This window comes from Poecile atricapillus, chromosome 2, assembly GCF_030490865.1.
Source record: "Poecile atricapillus isolate bPoeAtr1 chromosome 2, bPoeAtr1.hap1, whole genome shotgun sequence".
Lineage (NCBI taxonomy): Eukaryota > Metazoa > Chordata > Aves > Passeriformes > Paridae > Poecile > Poecile atricapillus.
In genome coordinates, this window is record NC_081250.1 from 68,957,078 (window position 1) to 68,982,925 (window position 25,848).

Here is a 25,848-nt window from a genome sequence, read left to right on the forward strand (position 1 = left end):
GAGTGTGGTGGAAGGGGCATGGGGAGCCCTCAGGTGCTGTGGCTAGCTCCAGCCACAAAGAGTATCCATCTCTCTGCTCCGCAGGGCAGATGCCCATATAGGCACAGAAACAGCCTGGTGTAACCTGGGGGAAACACAAAGGATCGCTGGCTGGAGAAAATCTGGCTCATCGGGAACGGGCTAAAGTTCTAGAGGATGGGGAGTGGATCCCCCCAAGCCCAGCTGGTGCCAAATCCCAGAGCTTCCATGCAGGCACCCGCTGGACTGGTGCAGGCTTTGCACAAAAGGCTGTTCCTGCAGACAACGAGCCTCTGCAGCGAGGCTGTGAAGCTTCACCCTCCCACTGAAGCAAGGGGTGGGTTTCCTGCCAGAGGTGATGGCCTCAGCCGTGTGCCAGCATGCTCTGCACCTGGAGAAGGAGGGGTGAGACCATGGAACTGCTCCTGACAAAGCAGGTTTGATGCCCTTTGAGTCAACACTTCCTTGTCAAGTGCCTTGCTGCTGTAGATGGGTGCTCTGGGAATGCTCAGGGTGATAGTCAATGGTCAGCTCTGGTGGATTCCACTGACCTCACAATTTTCCATAAAGCTAAGATTCAAATGCATGAACAGGTGTACTTGCCTGAAAATTTCTTCACATCGAGGGCTTTTAAACTCTGGATTTACAGTGGGATAGACTGCATTTAATTTAAGGCTAATTTCATATCTATTATCACTAACATATCACTATTGTTACAATACTTATTATCAGTGTTGATGAATGTTTCTTTGGCTTTTTTATTTTTGGAGTTTCCAATTATTTTTAATAATATACCCCATGGTATGTTATTTTTAATTTCCTATAACTAAGACAGCAAGCTGCAATGAAAACTCACTCAGGTATAGAAAATTTTATGAGGATGAAAAGCTGGGGTACCCACCTGGTAGGGTGTTAGGTGGGCAGGGAAGGAAACAGGGGAGCCAGGATAATTGAGGAGGGGTGGGAATAGCACTGCAATGGACCAAATGGTCCGGCTGTAACTGAGGAGGAAACAAGTCAAAGTACACATATTTTTGAGGTGGTGAAAAAATCAAATAAAAAAGAATATTTTCATAGAAGCAGAGATAAACTGAATAAGTATATGCATTTCATCTCCTTGCTTGATCTTTACATAGAAACAGAACCCATAGCATTTTAAAAAATTATTCAAAACCACAAGAGGCTACAGCTGCTCAGCTTCTTTATAAGAAAGAAAACTATCCTGATCACCTTTATAAGGAAATGAATGGAAATAGAAAATATTTTCCCATTTGAAACTGAACAGTAAATTAAATAAAAATAAAATGGTATGAAGATTTTGATTTTCCTCCACAGTTAATATAATATATTGTTTGTGTAGATTTCTCAGATCTGTGGCCTGATTTCTGCTACACACAAAATCAGGCCAAAGCACTTCACTCTGTCCTGGCACACTATAAACAGCAAAACTGACACCATATAACAGACCATTAATATCTTTTGTAGGGAAACTTTAAATATGATTCTTCATATGTTCTTTTGCCACCAACTCAACCACCAGCCTTGCCAGCAGCTCTGATACATCAATGTAGTCATAGATACAGGGATTGCTTAACCATGACCTTGTGCTTAAATCATAAGCATGCTACCATAAAAGAATATATTTTTTTTTTTTTCAAATGAATCAGATATTCAATGTTATTTTTTTTTTCACTAGTCCAATAGTCCAAGCATTGTCAAGCTCAGTTTTTAAAAATTTAATTGTAACTCCCCATATTACAAAACAATAAAAAAGAATACATGCTAGGCTCCCTATTTTTTGTTTCTTTTTTTTTTTTTTTTTTTTTTTTTTTCTTCTTTCCAGTTGGTTGGAAAGCTTTTGAAGCTCTGTCCCTTAACTCCAATTTGTGAAAGTTGGTCTTGGGAAGAAAATGTTTTCTCAAAGAATATTAATGCTTCTGTGAAAATCAAAGCATTATGGAAAGAAAAGTTTTAGTTTCAAATAAGTTCCATTAGTGTCAGCCTGATACAAAATTATATGAATAATATCTAAAAGAGAGGCTTTTCATTTTCAGAATGGGTTTTTTTCTTTCTTTCTTTCAGAATGGCTTAAAAAATTCTAACTTAAGTTATTCTTTCTTTAAGTGGAGGTTAGGAAAACCAAGTCCAGCTGACCTGAAATCAGGTATTTTTTCAAACTGCATTTGTGACAAATAATTTAATTTCAAGGTGGGATATATGGAATTTCCCATGAAGCACCATATTTCATTCTTACCTAGTCTTTCTATTAGAGAAACTCTCATACATTTTATGTTGTCAGGTAATTAGGCTTTTATAGACTTCAGGCTTTCATTTCAGTTCTGAATCAGTTATTGCTTCAGCCTGCAGATAAAACCTTGTATCGATAAGAAAGTAATGACCACCTGCTCAGCTGAAAGAACTAATTCTCCAGTTGAGGTTGGTTAAATGCCCCCTGAAACATATACTCTGTTTTGAGAATGATGACAAAACTGGTGTGGTCCTAAGCATGGACTCTTTTCTGTAAGGGTTAACCCAGGCCAGCATTCTTCACTGACATGGCTGGGTTCCTTTCAGCTACCTCTCTTCAAAATGCCTCCAGTTGCTGTATGAGATTCTCTTCCCTTCCTCTTCATCTGAAAGCTTCTCATTTTCTTTTCTTTTTTAAATACAACACACAGCACTGGTCATCCAGCAATTGTTGGTGGGCAAAAGCCAGATCTGGAAATAGCAGCTGTTTTGCTGATGACTGCTGATGGCTCCTCCTCCAGGTCCCACATGCTTTCCATTCTTACAGCAATCCTTCAAATCTCATGTGTTTCTGTAACCCAGCCTTCCATTTTAAGATAAAAAGAAAAAAACAAACAAACAAAACCCCCCCAACAAACAAACCACTAAAACTCTTCTCCCTGGGTTCAATCTCAGTTCAACCTTCACTGTCACCGAAGAGGCCACAGGGGTTCACCTCAGAAGGCCTTATAGCTTATCTGCAAACTTCCACATTTTAAGGCTGGTCTTTCATAAGACCAACTAGCATGTTAAGATAAAATATGTATGTAGAACCAAATGACTAGAGTAAAATACTCATTTTTTTCTGAATTAATTCTGATCCTGGAAGCAATGAATATTTCTGTAACAAATGTGCATGCATTTTTGTATTAATAAAAACCACAATAAATCTTTCTGCAGCTTGAACAGATTTTTTCTCTTTTTCTTTTTCTGTTTTGGGTTTTTTTTTTTGCAGACAGAAGTTTTTGTAGCAGTCTGCAAGGAACTCTGAGTGCTGTAGTGGTTTCAGGCTATCTTTGCAATCCTGTTCTAATTTAATAAGATTAATGGCAGAAAATTAGTCAAGACAAGCGTTTGCCTGTTTCGTTTACCCTGCTGTAGTTCAAATTATAGGTGGGAAGTGTTTCCCCCAAGAACTACTTAATTAGTAATAGGCAGAAGGGAAAGTAAAAGAAAAAAAAATGTAATCCTTACAGGGGAAAAATATTTGTAGCTCTGAGGCTTTCCTGTTAGTACAAAGGACTGAATTTGAATGATTCAGAGGACTATATAAATATAATTTGAAATTTCTCCCTTGAAAAAGAAATGTAAGAGGAAAAAAGCCACACAAGGTACATAAACTCCCATGAACACTTTACAGTCCATTTCAGAGAGAGAATCAATCTTATTGCAGCTGTACATTTCATTAGTTACAAAAATGTAGTAAAGTTTCTCTCTCTCTTGTTTTGGCTAGAAGACATAGTCCTGACATGTGCTAATGACTGGCTAGGACAGAATATTATGTTATGTTCTTGGAAAGACTTTTTATGCTGTCCTGGATTTTCAGCTGTACATGTTAATGTGAATTGTTAGGAAGAGAAAAAACATAAATAAAATTAAAATCAATATTTTCAGTTGGTTAATGAGGCAGCCAGGATCTACTGCAGTATTGTGATGTGACAGATACATTTGCAACTTTCCCTGACAAAGCACCAAGGAGGGATGGTTAAGAGCCCCATGCACATGTGCCCCATTTCCTCAGATGTGGTATGAGCTCCTCCAACTTTTGTTTGCCATGAAATCTATCCTGGATATTTATTCCATCCTTTCATCAATTTTGAAAGGTGTGTTGTACAGCAGTACTGGGAAGCTGTGCTATTGCTTATAGCAGTGGAAAAGGTTGCTGGAAATCTCCCACTTAAGTTTTTGAGGTTCAAAAATTTCAGAATACCTGCAATCCTGCAAAAAACCCAAACAAACTCAGAAACCTCAGATAACCAAACTTTGAGGAACAGCAATAGGAAGAAAGCAGCCATCTTTGTGGGAACTCGTTTAGCCATTGCACTCTGGTGCGCTGGTTCTTAGATGCCTCATAAATTGTAAAGTAACAGATCAGTGGGACTCACCAGTGGGGTCTCACAGTGCTAAAAGGGAGGATTTTTCTGCCAGGTTACTCCCTGAAGGATATATATTCAAATTGGAGGAGGGGGGAGTAGAAATCCATTGGGGCTTTTAAAGAAAGGTTACGGGACAGCTGCCCAAGGAGCGCGCCTGTGTGCTGCAAAAGCATGGGCCAGGCTGGCACCTGGAAAAACTATGGAGGTTCTTAACAAAACTTCACAGATCCTGAGGAATATACATCTAGTGCAATTTGAAAGATGAGCAATGGCTGCAGGAGGAATAGGGGGTGTGTTGTAATCCATCTTGGGAGCAGGGGGAGAGAATGGCCGGTTTATCTGAACAGTTTACGTGCAAAATGTTCAGAGTTATGCCACTGTCAAAATGATCAGCAACAAAATTATTACTAGCACTTATAATGCCACTTCAGTTCCCATATGTATAGTTATTGATATATCACCTGTAGATGGCTTAAGAAATTAAAAATTTATTCACAGGTAAGAAAAGCTTCAGATGAGCCAGGGGGACTAGAAATGCAAGCTCCCATTTCTAAAGCAGTTTATGTTCCTAAAAATCCATGTCACTAGGTGTCATGTGAGTTCTTATACAATTTTTGCAAATTACTGTTATTGATTAGTAATGAAAAAGGCAACTATGTCTTTGTATACACAAAATACCTTCTCGGCTTCACATTTGGAGTTATACTGTGAAGTTTTTCTGAGAGATCAGATTGTGACGGATTCAATCCAAATACTGACTGCATTAAACATCAACATAAATGATACACAATCTACCATATGGAGCCATATGTGAGCAAAAAAATTAAACGAACAGGACACAAAATTTTGAGTGTTAGGAACAACTAAATCTAAAGTAATCCTTTAATATCCCCTCTATAACAGAAGATTTTAATAAAAGTACTTTCACTTTTATTTCTGGCCTTGTTATTTTCTTTAGGTTTTCTTGAGGACTTAATTTGCTTTCTGAAAAACACATGCTGATTTGTCACTCTTGGGAAATGCTGGGACTTCTTAGACCAACACCAAAGCAGGGAGATCAGTTTTAAACTAAGGGATAAATTGAGTGACATCAAAAGAAACTGTGATGTGGGGAACATCTGCAAATAAAGACATTCAGTCAGCTACTGGCCTTTACATATCAGCCCCTAATTGTGGGTAATCAAAATTAAAAAATTGAAAAAGTTCACCAAACATTCACTGTTGCTTTGACAAATAGTATTTGGGACATGGTAGTTCTCAAAATCAATAGAATTCTTACTCATATGTAGCAGCTGAATCTGCAGCCTTTTCCTATTTATACTTATTAAGTAGAATTATCTTACAAACACAAGAAACAAAACTATAAAAAGAGAAGAAAAATTAAGAAAGACAAAGCAATTATTTGAGCTCCTACTATGTCTCCTTTAGCCTCTCAAACCTCAATGCTGTTAAGGTATATGGGACAATGTGTGATCACAGGGACATCTTACAACCAAGAAATGCGAAAAATATGGAGAGAAGCTTATTCCCCAAACTGAGCTTTTGGGTTAGAAATACTATTTATACAGTCTCTCTCTCCCTCATCAGAATTTCTTTTTCTGGAAGTTGATGCCAAAAATTGAAACCAGACTAAAAACTCATTGAGGAGAAAATGTTATTACCTCCCCAGCCACCCACTGGCTGTTCAAATAATATTGTATATATCTGTGCACTTCTGCATATTTATTGAATTTGTCAAGTTTTTGTTCCCAAGTAAAACTTATTGGCCCTGTCAAAAGTTCACCAGCTGCACAAGTGACTTTGATGGCCTGAGGAACAGCCCTGGCGCTAGCGTCATGGAAGAGCCTGTGGCTTTCCTCTCCCTTTTCCAGCTGAGATTGGTATGTTGATGCATGGGGCCCAGAGAAGATACAGAAGGAGGGAAATTGAAAAAATAATAAACAATAAAAATATAAATTACAGAAAGCGCTCACCAAGCCATCCTGGTTTTATTATACGGCCTTGGGAAGGAATTTTGTATTTTCAATCAAACTATGTGGAATATGCATTGTAAACATTCTGCACCCACTGCTTAACATTTCTACGGCTTAGTAGGAGAAGAGCTGATAGGAATGTAGAGTGGTTTGCTACATACGCCTTGTAGTGTGGCTGATGGGCTGTCACCTGGAAAGAACAGGGCTGGTAGGTGTCACCTCTTCAGATCACAGAGGATGGGAACAGAACTGTGGGGATCTGGGGCACAAAGGAGAATTGGGCAGAAAAGCCCCTCTTGCAGGAAGGTGATGATCAGCACCCTGGTACTAGCATCTTTGGAGGGGCTTCCCGTCCCCAAGACGGAGAACAAAGAATGAAGACTTGGATAAAAAAATTAACCATCTACCTTTTTAACTTATGATCTAGAGGGCAACTCTAGACATTTCTGCTGCGGCAGTCATTCATGCATGGGAGGTCTCATATGTTACAAGTAAAAAGCGAGGGGAGCAAAAAAAAATAGAATGTAGACAAAAAATACTCTGTTTTGTCACAGCAAATGTGAGAGGCTAGAAAGGTTCAACCTATGGCTTCTCTCTCATCCTCATACTTACACAATGGTTTTCCCAATGTGCTTAAACGACTTCTCCACAAATTCACGGACACTGTGGACCTCCCCAGTGGCTATGACAAAGTCCTCAGGCTCATCCGTTTGCAACATCAACCACATGGCCTGCAGAAAGATAAACACAGTCAGATTCAGTGCATGTGTAAGTGGTCTCTCTGGCACATGATATTGCATTTTTGATTTGGAAATAACTACACATATACACACATACCCCAAGTTGGGGAAATTAGCACTTTTCTTTACACAGTGGCTATTAACCAGTCCAGTGCAACTCTGAAAAGAGTTCAATTATTTCTTATTACAGAAAACAATGCTGTATTTGATTTTCAATTTGTTTCACAGCAGGAGTTTCTGCAGGGGAGACTTTAATATGTTTACTTTTGAACACTGAGACTTGGTTTAGTGCTCAGGAGCATGGATTCACTTGTTTAAAGCACTGCATGAATTGACATGGATATTTGGAAGAGAGTAAAATTTTGTAATATTTCAGTCCAGAGTGCTGTTGTCTGTCTGCTACAGAATGATGTCAAACATATTGAAGCATGAAAATGTGGATCCTTTTGGCTGTTTCTTCTGCCACATTTGTTTTGCCTAAACTGAGATTTTAATTAAGAGTAAGTATTTAAAAAGGTATTTAACCAAGTTAATCCAGTTTCCCTGCTGAATATCTGTTGAATGTTACATTTTAAAGTACTGTAGAAGAAACTTTTGACACAGGAATAGAGAAAACCCTGGTGGAGAAGCGACAGAATCATTAACCATAATTAATCAATTTCAGAGGACTGTTCATGCAGCAAAGGTTTCACAGTATTTTTTGAAGCAAAATTTCATTTAATTGTCAACATATTTCCATTTCATGGGATCAGCTTTTAATTCCCACAGCACTGTCTTTCACAGAATCCTCTCCCACAAACAAGTAATGGATGGGTGGGCACCATCTCAGAGGACTGACCAGCTAAGTCAGCATGAAAGCTGGAAAGCAGATGGAAAACAGGTATTCAAAGACATGTGTGACTTGTCTGAGATATCACCACAGGTACATTTCAATTTTCTGGTGTGCAAGGCAGTGCTCTAGTGACTGGACCGTTTGACTGCATAGGAGCTGTAGTTGTACAGAATAATTATTACTTTAGATCAATCAAAATGATGCAAACGCTTCATTTCCTTTGGAGAGGAAAAGGGAATACCTGTATGGCATGATCCTCGTTTAATAAATAACCAGAAAAAGGAAACAAAATAATTCAACTCTCTCTCCATATGGTAAAAAGGACTGTCATCCTCTCACATTGTAATCCATGATGCTATTTGCATTGACCTCTTCACATCAGCTTTAAAGAAAACAACTTTAGTAGGTCCCTTGATGGTAGTGGATACTCTGCAAATCAGATTAATAAAAGCTTTGGGATAGCTCAGTTTCTCTTGGTAAATACCACCTGAAATATTCAGTTTTTCCTCTCTATTCTCAATAAATCAGTGACCTGCATAAGAAGGCAATACATTCCACTTAAATGGTTCTAGGTGTGAGATGTTTTTCTTTACAGTTATTTTTTTATGCATCTTCCAAAGTTTTGACAAGATTTTATTAACATGTTCCTTTTGAACCTTTTTACTTCTTGAACTTGCATGGGAGGCTCAGTTTTGGGCAACTGCTGTGCAAGTCCTTGACATAAATTATAAACTGTGCTTTAGGGAGATGACCTGCTGGGCAGGACAATGGCAGCAACTTTATTTTTCCTTTCTAGGATTGAACATCCTAGCCAATGACGCAGAAATACCGAACTGGCTGATGAAACTCATCTTGTGGGGTGGAGATGCCTTAACTTGTATCTCTCATATGAGCTTTTTTGGAACACCGGGGTTTCCCTGCTGATTTGAGAGGTCACCATAAATCACCAGCTCCTGTTTCATCATGACTGGACAAGCTTGCAAGATTCACAGTAGCAGCAGCTGTACAGAAAGGTAACAGGAGTATCTAAAATAAGTGGTTGATAGTTTTGGTTCTCCCAGTCTAGTCCCTGATTTCACAGACCTTCAGGTTTCCTTAAGCAGTCTAGCTGAAAACAACATGCTTCCTTGTATGAGAGGGCACTGTTTGCATAAATAAGGATTTCCAGCATTAGACAATCAGTCAATCAGGGGCAGTGGTTCTCCTCCCAACTTTGGTGGATGCTTGCTGTACATAATGAACTCCTTTTCTTGCGTTGACACTGTACTGTCAGTTACATTGGAGAGAGATGCAACAACCAAACCTTGTCTATTGGTAAAAATCTCCCCTTACCCAAAAATGCTACATTGGTTGACTGAATCTGCAATTAACATAAGCACCTGCTATTTACTATGACTGTTGGTAAAGTATTGTTAATATGTCTAAGCAGAAGCAGGATCAGACTTCCAACAATTTTTTGCCACCCCTCCACTTTTAAACACCTCAGTATTGTAATTCCTTTGACACAGTTTCAGTTCAGGTGCTTATGCCAAGACATTCAACAATCCAGCAAGTATTTAAAATATTTATGCATTACTTTTCCTATTAATATGCAATAGAGTTGAAAGTTTCTCTTTACTCTAAAACACACCTACACTGAAGGAGGCAGCTGCAAAATACTAAAAAAAAACAGCCTTTGACAGTGGGAGCAATGAGGTTTTATGCATTTAAACTTATCAACTCTTATCTACTGTTTCAAAAAGCAAGCAATCACTGTCTTAGCAACACAAATTAAACTGCAGTAAATTTTAACAGGATCAACTTAGAAACGATCAAACAATGCAGACAGAGTTGCTAAAAGTGATTTTTTCTTCAAATTGTACTAGGAAAGAATGTTTAGATTAATGGAGAGTCTATCACTGTGGGTTCTTTTATTTTTTCTGGCATTCACAATTGTTGTCACTTAAGAATTACCTCAATCCAATCAGGTATGAAAAAAATTAACATGCTAAAAATTACAAAGTAAGTGATCGCTCTGCTTTGAGGAAGGTGACCAAATGCTCTTGCTTTGAAGGGGTCTGCATGAACTGTCTGTAAAAAAATGCCAAGGCAAGCAAGAAGAGAGAAAAAACATTGAACAAGTTCCACAGTCAAAATTATATTTCTTCAGGTACAGCCCATGACAACCAATAAGACATCCATGTACAGGCAGTAGCTATATCCTTTCCCTACATCAAGCGCCAGGAATGTGATTCTCCTCACATCAGACTAATAAAGGTCCTTGACCTATGAATTTCTAGGCATTTCCTTTAAGAATTCATATTGTACCAGATTGAAGGCTGAGAAGGAGAGGAAAGGGGGTGATACAGCTCCAGGTTTATTTGTCATTACTGAATGGCTTACTGGTTTTAACAGAGGGGAAAAGCTTTGTTTAAATTTCCACTGAAAGTAATTAATGGTTATTGACTGGCAAATGAAGAACAGGTGACACTCTGAATTAGAAGATAAATGATCTCATGTTCTAGCGTGATAATGGGTTAGTAATTGCTACAAAGCCTCAGATTAGTGGGTCCCATCATAATGCTAGATCATGTCCAGAACACAAAGGCCTCTGTGTGAGAGGTATTCAGCCGTTCACCTCCTGATCCAGCTGCAGAGTGATTTGCTCCATTTATTCTCTGATGGACTGCACAACTGAGGCAAAAGTTCACCCATTCTCACCTTCCTGTTCACATGCTGAACCACATGACCCATGACATGGCTGAACTGGGATAAAAACATTGCCCAGCCTTGGCTCTTGGCTATCTTTTAACCATCACAAGGTCATATATTTTAGGATTTTTTCTGGTGCAGGAACTGAGAATTGTGGATTTTCCTGTATTTCTTTGTAAAGGTTTTTTTGGATGGGCTGACAGCAAGTAAAGAAATTACTTGTGTTCAGTTCTGCTACCCTTTCCCTAATTTTTTCCTCAGCCCAGATAACAAAATCTGGGTAGATGTTGAAAAGGAGGAGAAAACTACCATGGAAACAATTCAAGCTTCGACTCTCTTAGAGTAAGACTCTTCCCTTAATGGCAGAAGTGACAAAGCGTATTTTCATATTTGAATTCTTTTTGGCTCTGGTCTAATGAGTCACAAATGCTAAAGGCACTTCTATTTAATTTACTTTTAAAGACAGAAAACTAACAGGAGATACATAGCTAGTCTAGCAAGCAGACACACTTTTATGATTATGTGGACTAGAATATCTGTTCTGCATGCCTGAACTCCAGCCTCTGCCAAAATCTTTCCTCTTTCATCTTTTCCCTCTACCCTTTTCTCTATATAAACCCCTGCCAGTAGTAAGCACCATTTTCAAGCAACATATCCAAAACATGAACCAGTCTTCTCCCTGCCCAAATTTCTTTGCTTATGCAGTGTTTGCACCTGGGCTAGTAAGTGGGAAAACCCAAGTTTGACTAACACAACCCCCATACAGATACATTTTGTGCATGCCACTATGGTTGTGATGTGTCTGCTTGTCTCAAGAATCCAGAGTATGTTGTAGATGTGTGCCACCATTAACTTCCAGTCTAGCATCCCAGTAAGAAAACATTTATTAACTGGGCTGTCATCCATGGATAACAAAGACCCGGTAGTTGGGGTTATGTTTAACTCCATATATTTAAGACTTGTTTCACTGTCTGCTCTCGCACTATGTATAGTTAAAATGGGCTCATAATCAGGCATCTTCCTATTCAAGAGCAAAAATAAATCCAACCTTTTAAGATTTTAAAGTACAGCTGATAAATTTTGCTCTAGAAATAAAATACTTCTTTTTTTTCCCCAAAAGAATAAGTATATAAAGATTTTTCATATATCTCATCTAGTTCAAGACCCAGAACAGATATGACTGAACAGGTCCCACAATGGGATAAATAGGAAACGTTCCTGTTGGAACTAATTACTCTTGCCCTGCATTGCTACATAGCAGTTTTTTTCCAAGATCTATACTGTAAAAAAAAGCCCCACTTTTGTACATATTTCTAGGTGTTACGCAGAGAAATTCTGACTTTGTATTTGCCACACATGGAGAAAAAAAAATCAAACTGAATCAGTAATGTTTACTTTAGGAGATGGAACAGATAGTTGCAGCCTTATGCATGGTACATTGTCTGTGAGTTTCAGAGGCAAAGAAGCAGAGGCTGGTGAATGTCTAGCTCTAGCTCTACTTACTTATCACTGCGGAAGGAATGGGTTACCTCAAGGCTGTCAACAATCAGGGAGCAATTTCTGACTAAGTCAGAAAACATCACCACCTGGAGAGACCCAACAGTACATTATCACCATTTATAGAAATTCTGTCTTTATGGTATTCCATACTCTATTGTCTAGAAGTGGGCAGAAGCATTCAGTGGGTTGGATATGGTGCTCCAGTGATCCCAAACATAGCTATCCTGCTGGGGTCACTGCTGAGAAGGAGAATTGAGCATTTTGGGCCAAAGCATGATGAGCCTTTACAGGGATGTGGGAGCAAAGGAGAGCCTTCTCCCCATATGGTGAGCACAAAGGCCTGGCATGACTGCTGTTCCTGTGTGCATCATGAGGGACTGTTCCATTTGTGCCACAATGTACCACCTCCCTCTCTGCATTGTCCCATCTCAACTGCACTGGCATTGATAGAGGCTGCTTGGCGTCTCCCGTGCTGGGCGACGTGTGGAGATGTCATGCCCACGCACTTCCTGCCTGCCTGGGATGCGAAGCAGTTCCAGATGCCATCACTGGGCTCCTCCTGACATAACCCAGCTGACTGGCTGTGGTTTCTCAAGCTGCTACAGAACTGACCACAATTGATGATTGTGCCTTAGAAAAGTAAGACGGGACATTGACTCAGAGCTCTAAACCCAAACCGACTCCCAGTTTATCTATTTACTCATTTTTGGAGGGGCAGAGGAGGAAGAAAAGGTGCTACCCTGAGGGCTGAGTCACCCACATCTGATTGACTTCTGTGACTTTTAAAAGAGTAGGTGTGTCCTGGGTGTATCCAGTAGGTATCAGAGTGTGTTATATAAGGAGATTATATAAAGACACAGTGAGACTTACATATAATACACAACAGGGGGGGAAAAGAAATCTCCTTACACATGCTTTGCACACAGCAGGGGCATGGCACACATGGCTGAAAAACATCAATGAAGCTGAAGTGCAGCACAAAAATGTTGTGATCAGAGTAAATTGTAAGCTGCCTCTGCCTGACAGCCAACACACAAAAGTGTTGGGCATGATCCCATGCTCTATGCCACAATGGGAGTTCAGTCTAGAGTAATGACTATTGCTTTAGTACTTGTTTCTGACAATGTTATAGGTCAAGGCAAGCACGGCAGGGAGACTCTTGCCAAAGAAAACCACAGGGATGTGCTGCCAGGCATGCTGATACTCCCAAGAAGCCAGTGACAGCAGGAATATGGGAGTATGCATATCAGTGTACTACTATGCTTTTTTCTCCCTAAATTGCAGCCCTTCTTGCTCAGCTACTTAAAAAGCAAGGGTGCACACCCAATAGTAAGAACCTTATTGAGCTGTCACAGCTTGTATTTGAAAGGCAAACATAAGTTCAGGGTTAAAGTCATTGTCTATCATTGCAATTGGTGACTTTTCACAAGCTCAACCCTTTCTCGAAATCTCCAGCAAGAGGTACTTCCCAAGAAGGGCAGGACACATGCCTCTTCCTTTCCTCTAAAGAGCCATCATCCTGTTTTCTCAGATTACCAAAAATGACAGTGCTGGTGCAAGATCTGTTGCTCAAGGAACCTCCATTCATGGAAGAACCCTTCTGAACACCATTTAAGTATCTATCAGATCTCATCAGTTTAAATAGATTTTGATATGCTTCTTCCTTAACTGTGTAATGCTGAACATAAGGATTCCAAAGTCTGTGTACGAAGTTTTTCCTTCAGCTATGTCTTTTCTGCTCACACAGAGGAGACATTGAGTGCTTATGACATGGCAGCTGCTTCCATTCAGAAAAGCGACATTTGCAAACCATAGACATTGCTGACACAAAAAATATAAAATGGGAATGGATTTGAGATGAAAACATTTTCCTCTGAGAGAAAAAAATGCATCATATGATAAGAAAGAATGGAAAATTTGCCTTAAGAATCCCAAGAAAGTAAACAAATGACAACTCTCCCAGGATGAGATAGGGCTTCATTTTATAAACTTTCTCAGAATTTTTCAAAGTTACTGTTGAGAAATTTCCACAGAAGCAATTTGAAGCATGCTTGCTGATTTAGTCAAATCCTATGGTTTGGCTCTAGAGATGAACTTGTTCAGACCAGAACTGTGTTCAGGTCTATGATTTTTTCTTTCAAGTTGAAAGAATATAGTTGATATATTGAAAGATAATAATCCAACAATTATAAAGTTACTAAGATAATAAAATACCTGATAATCTTTGTGGACCATCTCAAATGAAAACAATATCAATGTCTTCTGAAACAAAAGCCTTCACATCTGTAGGAAATACGGGGAAATACTGTCTAACTTCTCTCTCGTAAGTAGATAGGTCAGTTGTTTTACAGATATCAAGGAGGACTCGTGAAACTTTAGTAGGCAGTTCTATTAATAAAAACCACAAGAATTATAATCCAGATAAACCTTAAAGGTCAACCTTCCCTGTTAATGCAACATGATGTTTCTCACATGGACCTCGGGTGAACACAAAGTTCTCATTGTGTTATCAAAAACTAGATTGCTCCTTTTTTTTCCCCCTTGTGTCATTGAATGTCAAAATATTGTTTTTCCAATATGTGGAAGTATTTGTATACAGTTTTATAACTGATCTTTAGTTGCTAGCTGGAGGCAAAAAGAAACAGTAAAGCTGCTTGTTGGGAAACCTCAACCAACAATGAAAATTAATATAGTCTTTTTTTCCTGCCAAAAAATTTTGAACAGATTTTTAAGTCCACAATGGTTTGTTTATTCTTCAAATGGTTAGATTGGAAGTGACATGTGTGACACAAAGTAAATTAATGAAGAAATACAGAAAGGATGCACATATGCTGTGTTTCTTTCATTTTAATTTTGGAGGATATTGTCGCAATTACTAACAAAGAGCTTCCTTAAACGCTGTTTAAGAGAAGAAGGAAAGAAATTCAAAGCTAAAGAGAAAGGAAAAAAAAACAAGATCCAAACTGCACAAAGTTTGTGAGAGCTTAACCACTCAGATTTGAATTACATAGACAAGACTATAGAACAAATACATGTTTCCCAGGCTCCACCTAGCAGACAACTCGGAAAGATATTTGACCCGCTTTCCCCTCCCTTTTTACCCTTCCAGAATTAATTTTCCTTGCTATTTTTATATGAATGCAAGACAAAATGCCTCTTCACAAAGAGTCAGACTCCCATTTGACAGGATTACTCACCGCTAAAGTAAAGGGTTGTACCCAGGTTGCGGTGAGGGCGGAGAAGTCTTAGGGACCCATGCCAGGAAGGGCTGGTTGGGGTCATGATCTAACCACAAGAAAACAGACGAGGCTTTCAAGTCAGGTACTGGCATGTTCACTGGAGCAAAACTATCAGCCTTAGAATAATGATCACAATGTAGATATTGATCACAGAATGTTTACAGTGTAAGATTTAACTATATAAAGATCCTGGTTCCTGCTTCTAGCACCTGTTTACCTCCTATTTCTTTCCTGGATTGCTTAAAGGCTGCTAAGCACAAGCTGACTTGTGCTCCTTTTGGTGGGAGTCAGGGGAACAGCACTGATCATTGGGCCAAAGTACTACTGATCTCCACAAAAACAAAAATGCTGTTATCCATACCACAACTCAAAAAATGATTTTCTCTCTCCAAATCCTCCTTTCCTTTCCTCCCATCTGTCAAAACTGCCTCTGCAGCTTGCTAGCTTCTCTACTCCAGGTCTGCACAGTGCCTATCCAGTAACGGGCCCTGACTCAGGTTAAACCACTAGTTGTACTGTAAAAAAATTGCTAAGAGCAGTAGAGAACTGCCAGAGCACAGGCAGATAGGCTCAGAGATAATAAAGCAGCATTTCATAATGTTTATACATGTTTGAGGGTATAATTGGGAAGGAAGAAGAGCAAAGTTTTAAGACAGTAAGAGTAACAAAGCAAGAGCGCTGAGATAAAATTTATGAACAGCGTTATTGAAAAAAATTCAGAGAGAAAGAGTGTGAGTTAATAACATAAAATTATCCATAACAAAACAATAACATAAAATTAATTTTAAAAAAAGACTGGATGTGGCACTCAATACCATAGTCTAATTGTGGTGTTAGGGCAAGGGTTGGACTTGATGATCAAGCTTGGAGGTCTCTTCCAACCTAATAATTCTGTTGAATTCTGTTAACCTGAAATTTATTTCCTAATTTACATTTCCCCCTCAAATTTCCAGAGTTCTTGCTTCACACTTTTGAACTTCATGCATTTTTTCCTCAGACTGCTACAAGTTTCCAAAGATGTTACATTCCCAAATATTAATCTAAAATAATTGAATTGAAATGTTAGTTTACTCCTCTTGAAAAAAATATTTACTATTGATTGGGTTCTTAAAAATTAGAATCTTTGTCAGAATAGTCCGTGTAAATAAAGAGCTGGCTATCTTAAGCACATCACTGAACTTCACTTTTTGATTTTAATGCAGTGTTCAGTGTACTGGAGTTGAAAGTAAGAAAGATTTCCACCATTAAGCCATGGTTACTTATGAGACAGTGATAAATTTGCATATCAGGCACAGGTTTACTAACTATAAAATGCAAGAAGTCATCTGAAAAAAGAGAAAAAGGATGCTAAAGTAAAGTCATTCCTGGTACAATGGATATTTATTTTTTTTTTTCTTTTCCTTTACCAGAATATTTCAGGTGACAACATTTTGGAATTTGATGCTAAATTCTCTTGCCTGAGTACAGACTGAGACAAGCGCACGACTTTGATGCCTCGGGGATACGGTAATGCAATACAGAGGGATTTATTTTCTTTTTTATTTTTACCTCATGTCACAAGTTCAATTTTAGGCCAACAGTACCCAAAACGGCCACCATGTGACATAGCAGCTTATGCAAATAGTCTGGCAGTTTTAACCCAAGCCCTGAGACAGAGGAATCTGCCTCTCAGACTTGCTGCTGCAGTGTTAACACTACAGTTGCTCCGACCGAGTTCCTCCGTGCTCAGGGTCGGGTACAAGCTCATGATCTCTGCCATCCCAAAGTGGGGCATGGAAATCTCAGCTAGAAAAAGGCAACAGCAAAATGATCCCAGAAACCAAAGAATGTGTTTTAGAAGTCTGGCTGTGCTGCACAGATGTGAAAAGGCAATGTGACGCTTACTTTTGAGCATGCTCAAAAAGATATTTGGAGGGCATTTTGCATTGACCTTCCCTTGGCTTGCTCTGGCCATTCTGGTTCCATCATCTTTAGTAATTACTGTTCCTGCAACAGCAGTCAGTTGCACAAAATCCTGTGTCAGGGAAAGGGAAGGATCTGCATTGAAACCATAGATACGGCTGCTCTCCATGGGCTAGTGTCAGAATGGAATAGAAAATTTTATTCAGTTTGTTCCCAGCAATAAATACAATCCTGGCATCCTGGATAAATCCTTCACATAACAGCATGTGTTCTTTCATGCACCCTGGGAGCAATTCTATTTAAAGCCATGGAATTGTGGGTGTGAGACTGTAAGCACATCCACTTACCCAAAACAAAATTAAAACCTGTCTTATATTAGAGTCAGGAGAGCTGTTACAAAAAATGCAAACCATATGAAGTTTTAAGTATACTTATGTTTTTTATCTGTCTCTGTGTAGCATATACAATTGACTTTCACTGCCTGAGATGAAGTGATGACAAGTGTTTTACCATATTATTACAGAATACCCCAGTAGCATTATCACACTTCAACTTTTGCTTGCAATAAATCTCTGCTACATGCATGTCAGAAGTCATTGCTCATATCACATCCAGACAAATTAAGGGCCCTCCTTCCCCAGTGGACAAGAACAAGATTCCACACACACTAGGTATCCTGCCATTAAGGCTGGAATAACTCCCGCAGGTCAGACACCGGGAACAACGTTCCCACACGCATTACTTGGCAAGGGCCAGAGGTCTGTTCTCAGGCAAATAACAGTGGCACAGGCATGAGTCACTGCAGAATGCAATGGATTTATCACCACAGTGACACCATCATCCCTTATATGCTGGTTTCCATATGCAAGTCTCATTCAATTTTTTTTTTATTCTTCTTCTCAGAGATTTATAACTCAACCACTGAAACATATTTCACATGAACACAATTCTCTGTTCCGTGTATTTTTTGTAGTAGCTATACCACAAACCATATTCTAATTACAAGGATCCAGCTTTAGGTCCAGCCTGCTTACTGGTTTCAGTTTGGTCCAACCAAATGATGAGCAGTGTCCCAATCTCATCAGTCTTGAAGACTCTCTTGGGGCCCTTCACTAAAGCATTTAAACTTACAGCCCAAACTCTGCTGCCTATGAAGCTGGAATCGTAATATTTAAGCAACTAGAGCGCTGCAAGAAAGCTAAGGGTAGCACAGACATTTCATGATTGTATTTGTTATATAATTAGATTTGGATTTGCGCTTCTATAGTGAAAGGTGAGAATTCAAACACTCTTCCTCAATACTGACTATCTCTGGACTAATTAAAGACAAATTAAAGGAGTAAGGAAATGTAAGGATCAGACCACACAGAAATTATTTTTAGATTACATTCTCCAAAATTCAACAAAATAGACATTTCTTGAAATAGTGCACATTTTTGTTATGATGCAAGAAATAAGTGAGATAACTACTCAGGTGATCAAGATACTAATAACCAAGCTGCAGTGGTGTCTTTTGCCTTCTTGCCTAAACTTCAGAAAATTAATTTTTTCCCTTTTTTGCAAAATAATTGAAGGAAACTTGTAAATTAACTCTTTGAATATTTTCCCAGAGAAATATTCTGTCCTGCAAGCCATACCTAATTCCGGCTTCATGTAAAATCAATTTAATTGATTTCTACAGCCTACCAACATAAAAGAAAGTAGGGCATGTAGTTCATGTTACTGTAAGTAGCTCTCTGGTACTGCAGTCTTTCCTGCATTTGATCCAAGAGGTAGTTGTAAAACCAGGTATGATACAAACTGTTGCATCACATGGTGAAATAATAACTAAGGTTATTATTAAACCTCCTCACTTATTATTCTTCCCCTTTTCAGCACAAAAAAAATAGCAAAGCATGCAACCATGTGGGAAGGAAAGGAAATAAAACTATCTTGCTGCACATCTTGGAGAAGCATCTAAAGCTGAGACTACTGTATTCAGACCTCCCTCGAATCCTGCCCTCTCTAGCTGCCACCTCAGTCCCCACGCTGACCCCCTGAATCAAGCCAGATGGGACTGGCAGAGACATGTCAAGGAAGTGCTGAAAAGGTGACTTGGGTCTCTGGCAGCTAGTCTGGAGCTCATTTCTATGTGAAATCTCTGGGGGCTCCTGCTTTGCAATTTCTCAGGAATGTTTAATTCTCCTCATCCCTTTGCTGAGTCTCTCTGGAGAGGTCATGGAGGCCTGTGACATCCCTGGAGGGCACTGCCTAACTAAATTAGCATGAGATAACTTTGGACTCTCTTCCAAACAAGAAAATACAAGGGAGAGAATTTCATTAAAAGCAGAAGACTAGGTGATCCAAGTTAATCCCAGCCCAGAGCTGCTGCAGAAATGTTCTCTGTTTATATTTTGACTTTACTCTCTGTTACAGAGTTCACTGACTATAATGGAAGCTGTGTTAAGTGCACAACTTGACCTCAGTTGACCAAATCTTAGTTTCATAATAAAGACAAAAAGTGGGTTAGGCAGCTCTAAAAGGTCTGATTAGTTACTGTTTTGCCTGCTTGTGTGTGACTACGTAAGGCACTGAGTGAATGGTAAAAGATAAGCACTGATGTACTTTACTCTTTAGATGAGCTTTTTAATCAAGAAACATGAATGTTTGAACACACAACTCTACTATAATACATATGTGTGTAGGCTTAGCAAATAACTAAGCCCCAAACTTGTATTTTGGGGTTTTTTTAACGACTTGTGTACACAGGGTTTTATTTAGGTTCCTTCAATGGGAGATGGAAAAAAAGACAAATTGGAGAAGAGGGAATGGCAACATCTGCACCCTGTTCCACAAGAATGTTTTCCATCCAACTCGAGGTCAATGTAAGATGCAAAGGTAGATCAACACACCCAGCAATATCCCACCTCATCTTCCATCAGTGAAGCAATCCCAGCAACCACCACAGCAAATAGCTGAACAAGGATTTGATTGTCCATATACAAATAGGATGGGGAGCAAATCAGAATTTTCTTTTACTTGGGCTGAGGTTCTTACAGCTGACACTAGGGAAACAGGAGATAAAACAAAAATGTACCCAAAAAGCTCATTGCCTGAGCTTCATCTATTGGTAATATGGAACTGGTGAGACCTAAGAATTCACACTTCAAAGTATTGTTAAATATATTTGCAGTAATAAAGTGAGAACATCTAGCTCAGTACAATGTGAATGAAAACCACATTATTCTTGAAAACATGAGATTAGAAAGGGAAATCTTTATTAAATGCTGTTTATAAGCCAGTCCTGCATAACAGCATGCTTTGGCTATATTGGGACAAATCCTCCTCCTTCTGAGAAGACAAGAAGAAAAGGAAAAGGTACAAAAGTTCATGCAGTTCACATTAAGGACAACCCAATGTGCTCTCTCCCTTCAGGAAGGAAATATTAGCATGGCCCCTTAGCTATACTCTGAGGGCAGTGATCTGCTGGGAAACATGATTTCCAGTCGGCAGATCTTGGGGCACCAGCAGGCTAAACTAGGGTTCTTCCTCCTGTCACAATTGTCTCTTTTTCAGAGAAGGACCACTGCTTTGTCATGGGTGCCACTGAGTTTGTACACACACAGTTAAAAAGCAAATTTTCCCACTGAGCTTTTCCAGAAGCTGAGTGTCTGTTTAGTAAGTACTTTTCCTAGTCTTCCTCGGAAAGATGAAGTCATATGCCAAAGGAGAAAGCTATTCCAGCATGGGAGAGAGACTGAAGAAAATGCATCAAAATAACCTCTTTCCACAGTGAATATTCTTACCCATTCCTTAAAGCTTGCTTCATCACCAAAATCACACCCTGAAATCAGGCATGTGGGCCCAAATCCAGCCCCCCTGGAGTCAGTCAAATCTTCGCTACAGACTTCTGCGAGGATGGAATTTCATTCCCTTATGTAGGAGCCTGTCACGGCCATAGGCGAAAAAGAAAGGGTGTTTTCCATGCAGGCTCTGCTTTTCTACTCTTGTGCCCCTTGGGAAACTGGTGCAATTAGATCCCTATTATTATATACTGGAAGGGCATATTTGGCACTGCATGTGAGTTTATGCACTTAAAAAACAGAGGGAAATTTTAAATATAACTTACTCTCTTTCAAAGACCAGACTTTATATATAAACAGTTCAAAGTTGCTACAGTCTGGCAAGTGAATAATTAGGGAAAAATAAGCATATGAAATATATGATTAGCTGGCAGAGAAAGAGTGCTAAATAAGATTCTAACCCCTTTCAAATGCCAAAACAAGGGATAAAAATTCATATTTGCATCCAAAAGAATAATCAACCTAACTTCAAATATTTGAATCAGAACCACAAGGAAGGAGACTTTATAGCTATAGGCTTTCGTCTTTATTGTAGGACTTCCTGGGAAGGTGAAAATAGGAAAATTAACCCAAAGAGACTAAAGGTGTGATCTCAACAAATCTACTAATGCATGCATTAAATCCATCCTTTGTCATGATTAGAGTTCCCTTTTTCATCTACCTAAATGCAGAACTCTCTGGTCCTGTGGACAAGCCCACATGGGGGTTTAATGCAAATGAATTGATTTGCTGTACTATTTCATGCAGGCTGATTTTCCTGGACCAGACCCATCGGGATACTGCACTATGTGTGATGAGTGATAGACTCTTGGAGTTCTTACTATAAACATTGAGTTTTCTTACTTTTTTTCTTTATCCACAGAGGCCTCGGCTTGTGTGCTGTTTCCTTAAAAATGAATTTTCTCCTTCTTGAGTTTTAACTGGATACATTAGTCTGCATTGTCCTAAATTATCAGCAACAGTATTTTGAAGTGTTTAGCAAATAATGTTTTATCTCCTGAGAAAGCAGCAAGTTAATGGTGAAGAAAATCCTTACATTTTCAAATTCATCATGTACAGGAGGGCACATCCTCACATGTCATATACATATTCTGATATGTCAATTAATCTGTAATGTCTTTCAGATATTTCTGGGTGAAAGTATCACAGTAACCTAAATAATTTTCATCACATCTGAACTTTTACATGCCTCATCAGAACACACTGAGATAGGGAGGAAGGATTTTTTCTTTATGTCGCAGGGCAAGAAAGGAAGATGCCTTTTTTTCCAACTCCCCCAGCAATTCAATGCCTGGAGGAGAAACAGGAAAGAAACCATGGTGACCTCTCTGAACTTAGGGAAGCAGCTGCTGGCTCAGCAGGAGTAGCATTGCTGATGGACTCTAGTACCTACCGCTGGAAGAAACCTTTAAGCCTTTCTTGCTCTCCCTCCCATTTCTCTTTCTTTCTCTGTCTTTGACATCTTCTACCTCTAAATTATACAAATGGAAGACCAAGAGAGAACTTTTAGAAACCTCAGGAGTCAACTTGTTATTAGACTGGATAAAGAAGTCACAAAGTTGAAGTTCCCAATTATCCATACAAAGTCAAAACAATATAATTGCTGTATTGAGCAAGCGAAACATAACTTTGTTAAAGGAATGATTTATGTATAATTTCTACTTTTTTGAACACTGTCTCTTGACGTATTAATGTTATTGCTCTCTGAATTCAAACGTCTAAAAAAATGTTTATGCTTCTAAAAAAGATTTAAACTTGGCAGATGTGAAACAAACTTACATCTCATGTAGGAAAAATTTCACACAAAAGGGAAGTGCTGACTTTTCTAATTCTAGATTTAAAGGTACCTTTAAACATTTCTAGCCAGTTATCATGGAGTTCAGCAACAACTTATTTCCTCTACCTTTGAAAAAATGAACTTATTAAAACAACAGAAAGCAAAATAAACAAATATGGTGATGGGAATTTTAATTTTTTTAAGCTTAAAAGGGTGAGAATGTCAGAGAAACCAGAACACAGTTGACATCCTCATCCTGATTATTTTATTACACAGATTTAACCTTATGTATCAAAGGGAACTCATGCACATATATGAGGGGGAAATACAGCCATGTTCCAGGACCAACACCACACAGAGATGCCACAGGACACTGAAACATGGCTGCTGGTCAGTTAAGCCTCTTTTTGTTTTCCCTGTTGTGAAGCCAAAGTAAATGTATCATCTTAAGACTGGGTATGAAGAGCATTAAGAGAAAGCACTTACACTTGTGATGGGCTAAGTGCACACACTGAATCTGCTATTTTGGATCAGCTACACCAGGCAACATGCAACTCTGCCTTAAGTGCCTGTTCTTGTTCTGTTTTCTTTTTTTCTTTTATTTTTGTTGTTTGGGTTTTTATTTTTTCCCCCTCAGCCCAAAATCTAGGAGAGTCAAGCAGCTTCATCAGGCTCAGACCTTTAATGAAGTAGTTTAGGCTCTGCAGTTGAAGGAAAGAGTTGATATGGGGCTCAGAGAAAAAGGCAGATGAAGAGGAAGGGGGAGGAGAGGAGAATGTTTTCTGGCATCTGATGCAGGTTTAAAACTGTGTTTCATTTTCTTAAACAAAACCAAAACATTCCTCCAACTTCGGGAAATCCTTAGAAAAACAAGAAAAACATTGTTTCAGGAGGCAATTATAGTTGCTAAAATGACACATCATTTATGAATGGAAGTACTTAGAAGAGAGTAAACTAATTCTTAAGGACAATAGCAAACACACTTTGGACCTAGATTTGCCGCTTCCTTGGCACTGTTACATTGACAATTAAATTATTCAAGATTTGCACTACTGTAACAAAAAGCAGAGCCAAGACCATTATTTCTATTATTGACAAAGAAATACTTATATCCTCACTGTGCAATAGTCTTAATAAAACCACAGAATGAATGATTTAATCAGTAAATGAAACACACACTCATCGGAAAATTCCTAATGGTAGTAGGGGTAATAGTAGTTTTAGGAATAGTAATAATAATAACAATAGTGATAAGATTGTGGCCATACATTACAGACACACTAGGTTCAAAGTAATGCCTCTGTCTATCAGGTGTGTAAGTCAAGAATTTTATTGCCTTATCCTGTTAAATGTTACCTACAAAAATGTAGAGCTCAACAACTGAATATATGCTTTGAAAAACTCCTGTAGTTAATTAGTAAATTAGCATAGGCTAATGTGTCCAGTTTAACAGCATCCCAGTAATACTGACACAGAAATCAAAATAGTAGCCACTAAAACTCAACCAGTTCACAAGTCACACTTAAGACTGCATATTGTAATGAAAGGTACAATTTTTATTATCTGGTAAAAGAAATGTGTTTTTTTTATCATCAAGATCACATTTAAGGCTTTCCAACGATGTCATGTAGAAGGACTCCAGTTTTGAAAGAATGAGGATAAATACTTCAAATTACATTTCCCCCCAGTCCCCTCTACTGTACAGCCAACCAAGTTCACAAAAGAAAACTTTTCCCCTCCTCTTACATATTTAGTGTAAAACAGACACACACAACTGTTTTGTCTTGTTTACTAATGAAACAGGGCTTATGCACTTCACATGCACTTGGTTGTGTGCCTGATTTCCTATTGCCTTATTTCCATCAAAATTTGGCAAAGGAACAGCAGTACCAAAAATATTTAATTACTGCAAGTCTGGCCAAAAGAGGAGTTGACAAAGGAAGAGATACCCTGTTGGATCACTGAGGAAATGGCTAAGCCTGAATGTAACCAGGGAATGCACACAGGAAGGAGCTATTACAAAGGATCAGAATGTATGGGAAACTTCAAGCAGAGGTTGAAGTTCGTATGATACTAGACACCCTACCATGTGCTGTAAAACAAATGTCTTGTTTACTGAACTACATCTTCAAAAAATGAAGAAAATTGAAAAAATGCCAGCTTTGGAGAAAGACTGTGTAGGAGCACAGTCTCTGGGGTTTTTAGATTTTGCTTTTTTAAAACATTGTTGGCTTTACATAACAACTAACACACAACATACTTACAAATGGACAGGCTGAACATACCTCGGTCAACACACCTGACCAGCAGTATGAAATTTTGTGTTAATTTCCCCACCAACTGCTCCTATCCTACCAAGGGAAGTGCATGGAATGCTGGTATGGAAACCCTTTGTTCTTTCCAGTCAGCTGGATACTTCAGCATCAGTCCCCAAGAGCGGACAAAGAAGGCTATAAGAGGGTGAGGGCAGACCATGACTGGTCTGGGGGGCCACAACAATTGCACATTGCTTCCTGCAAGGGTTAAGCCAGGAAACATCTCCTGTCTTATCACTGCAGTGCACGCCCAGCTCTGCTGATAGCATCTGCAGGCAGCTTTATGCACCAGTGGTGTAAACATGACATCAAGTGGGGTGCCCACTACCCTCCTGTTTAAAGTGTGTTGACATATAGAGGTTATTTTGACCAAGCAGATGAGAAAACGCAAGCAAGAAAATGTTGGCATTTCAAACAGGCTTTCATTTCCTAGTGTTCTGTGACAAAATTAGTTGGGAGAGATTACTTATTTCCCTTGTCCTCCCCAACTCAGCCCAGAAAGCTCTCAGTGTCAACACCCCTAGAGGTTGTACCCATGACTCTGTCTGTAGAGGCTGGACAGTGGGAGTCTGTAACACCCTGCAGCCAGAAGGGAAGAACAAATATCTGCCAAAGAGCTATATATACTGTCATCAAG

The 25,848-nt window shown here is 39.0% G+C and overlaps 1 protein-coding gene across 2 annotated transcripts in view; it reads right to left on the minus strand.

Annotated features, from left to right (window-relative positions):
• Positions 1 to 25,848, minus strand: part of GMDS (GDP-mannose 4,6-dehydratase) — a 410,516-nt gene that overhangs the window by 75,391 nt on the left and 309,277 nt on the right. For both annotated transcript variants that reach the window (XM_058832047.1, XM_058832048.1), the window contains exon 8: positions 6,986 to 7,104. In XM_058832047.1, coding sequence (XP_058688030.1) covers positions 6,986 to 7,104 — 119 coding nt within the window. The remainder of the gene's footprint in view (positions 1 to 6,985; positions 7,105 to 25,848) is intronic.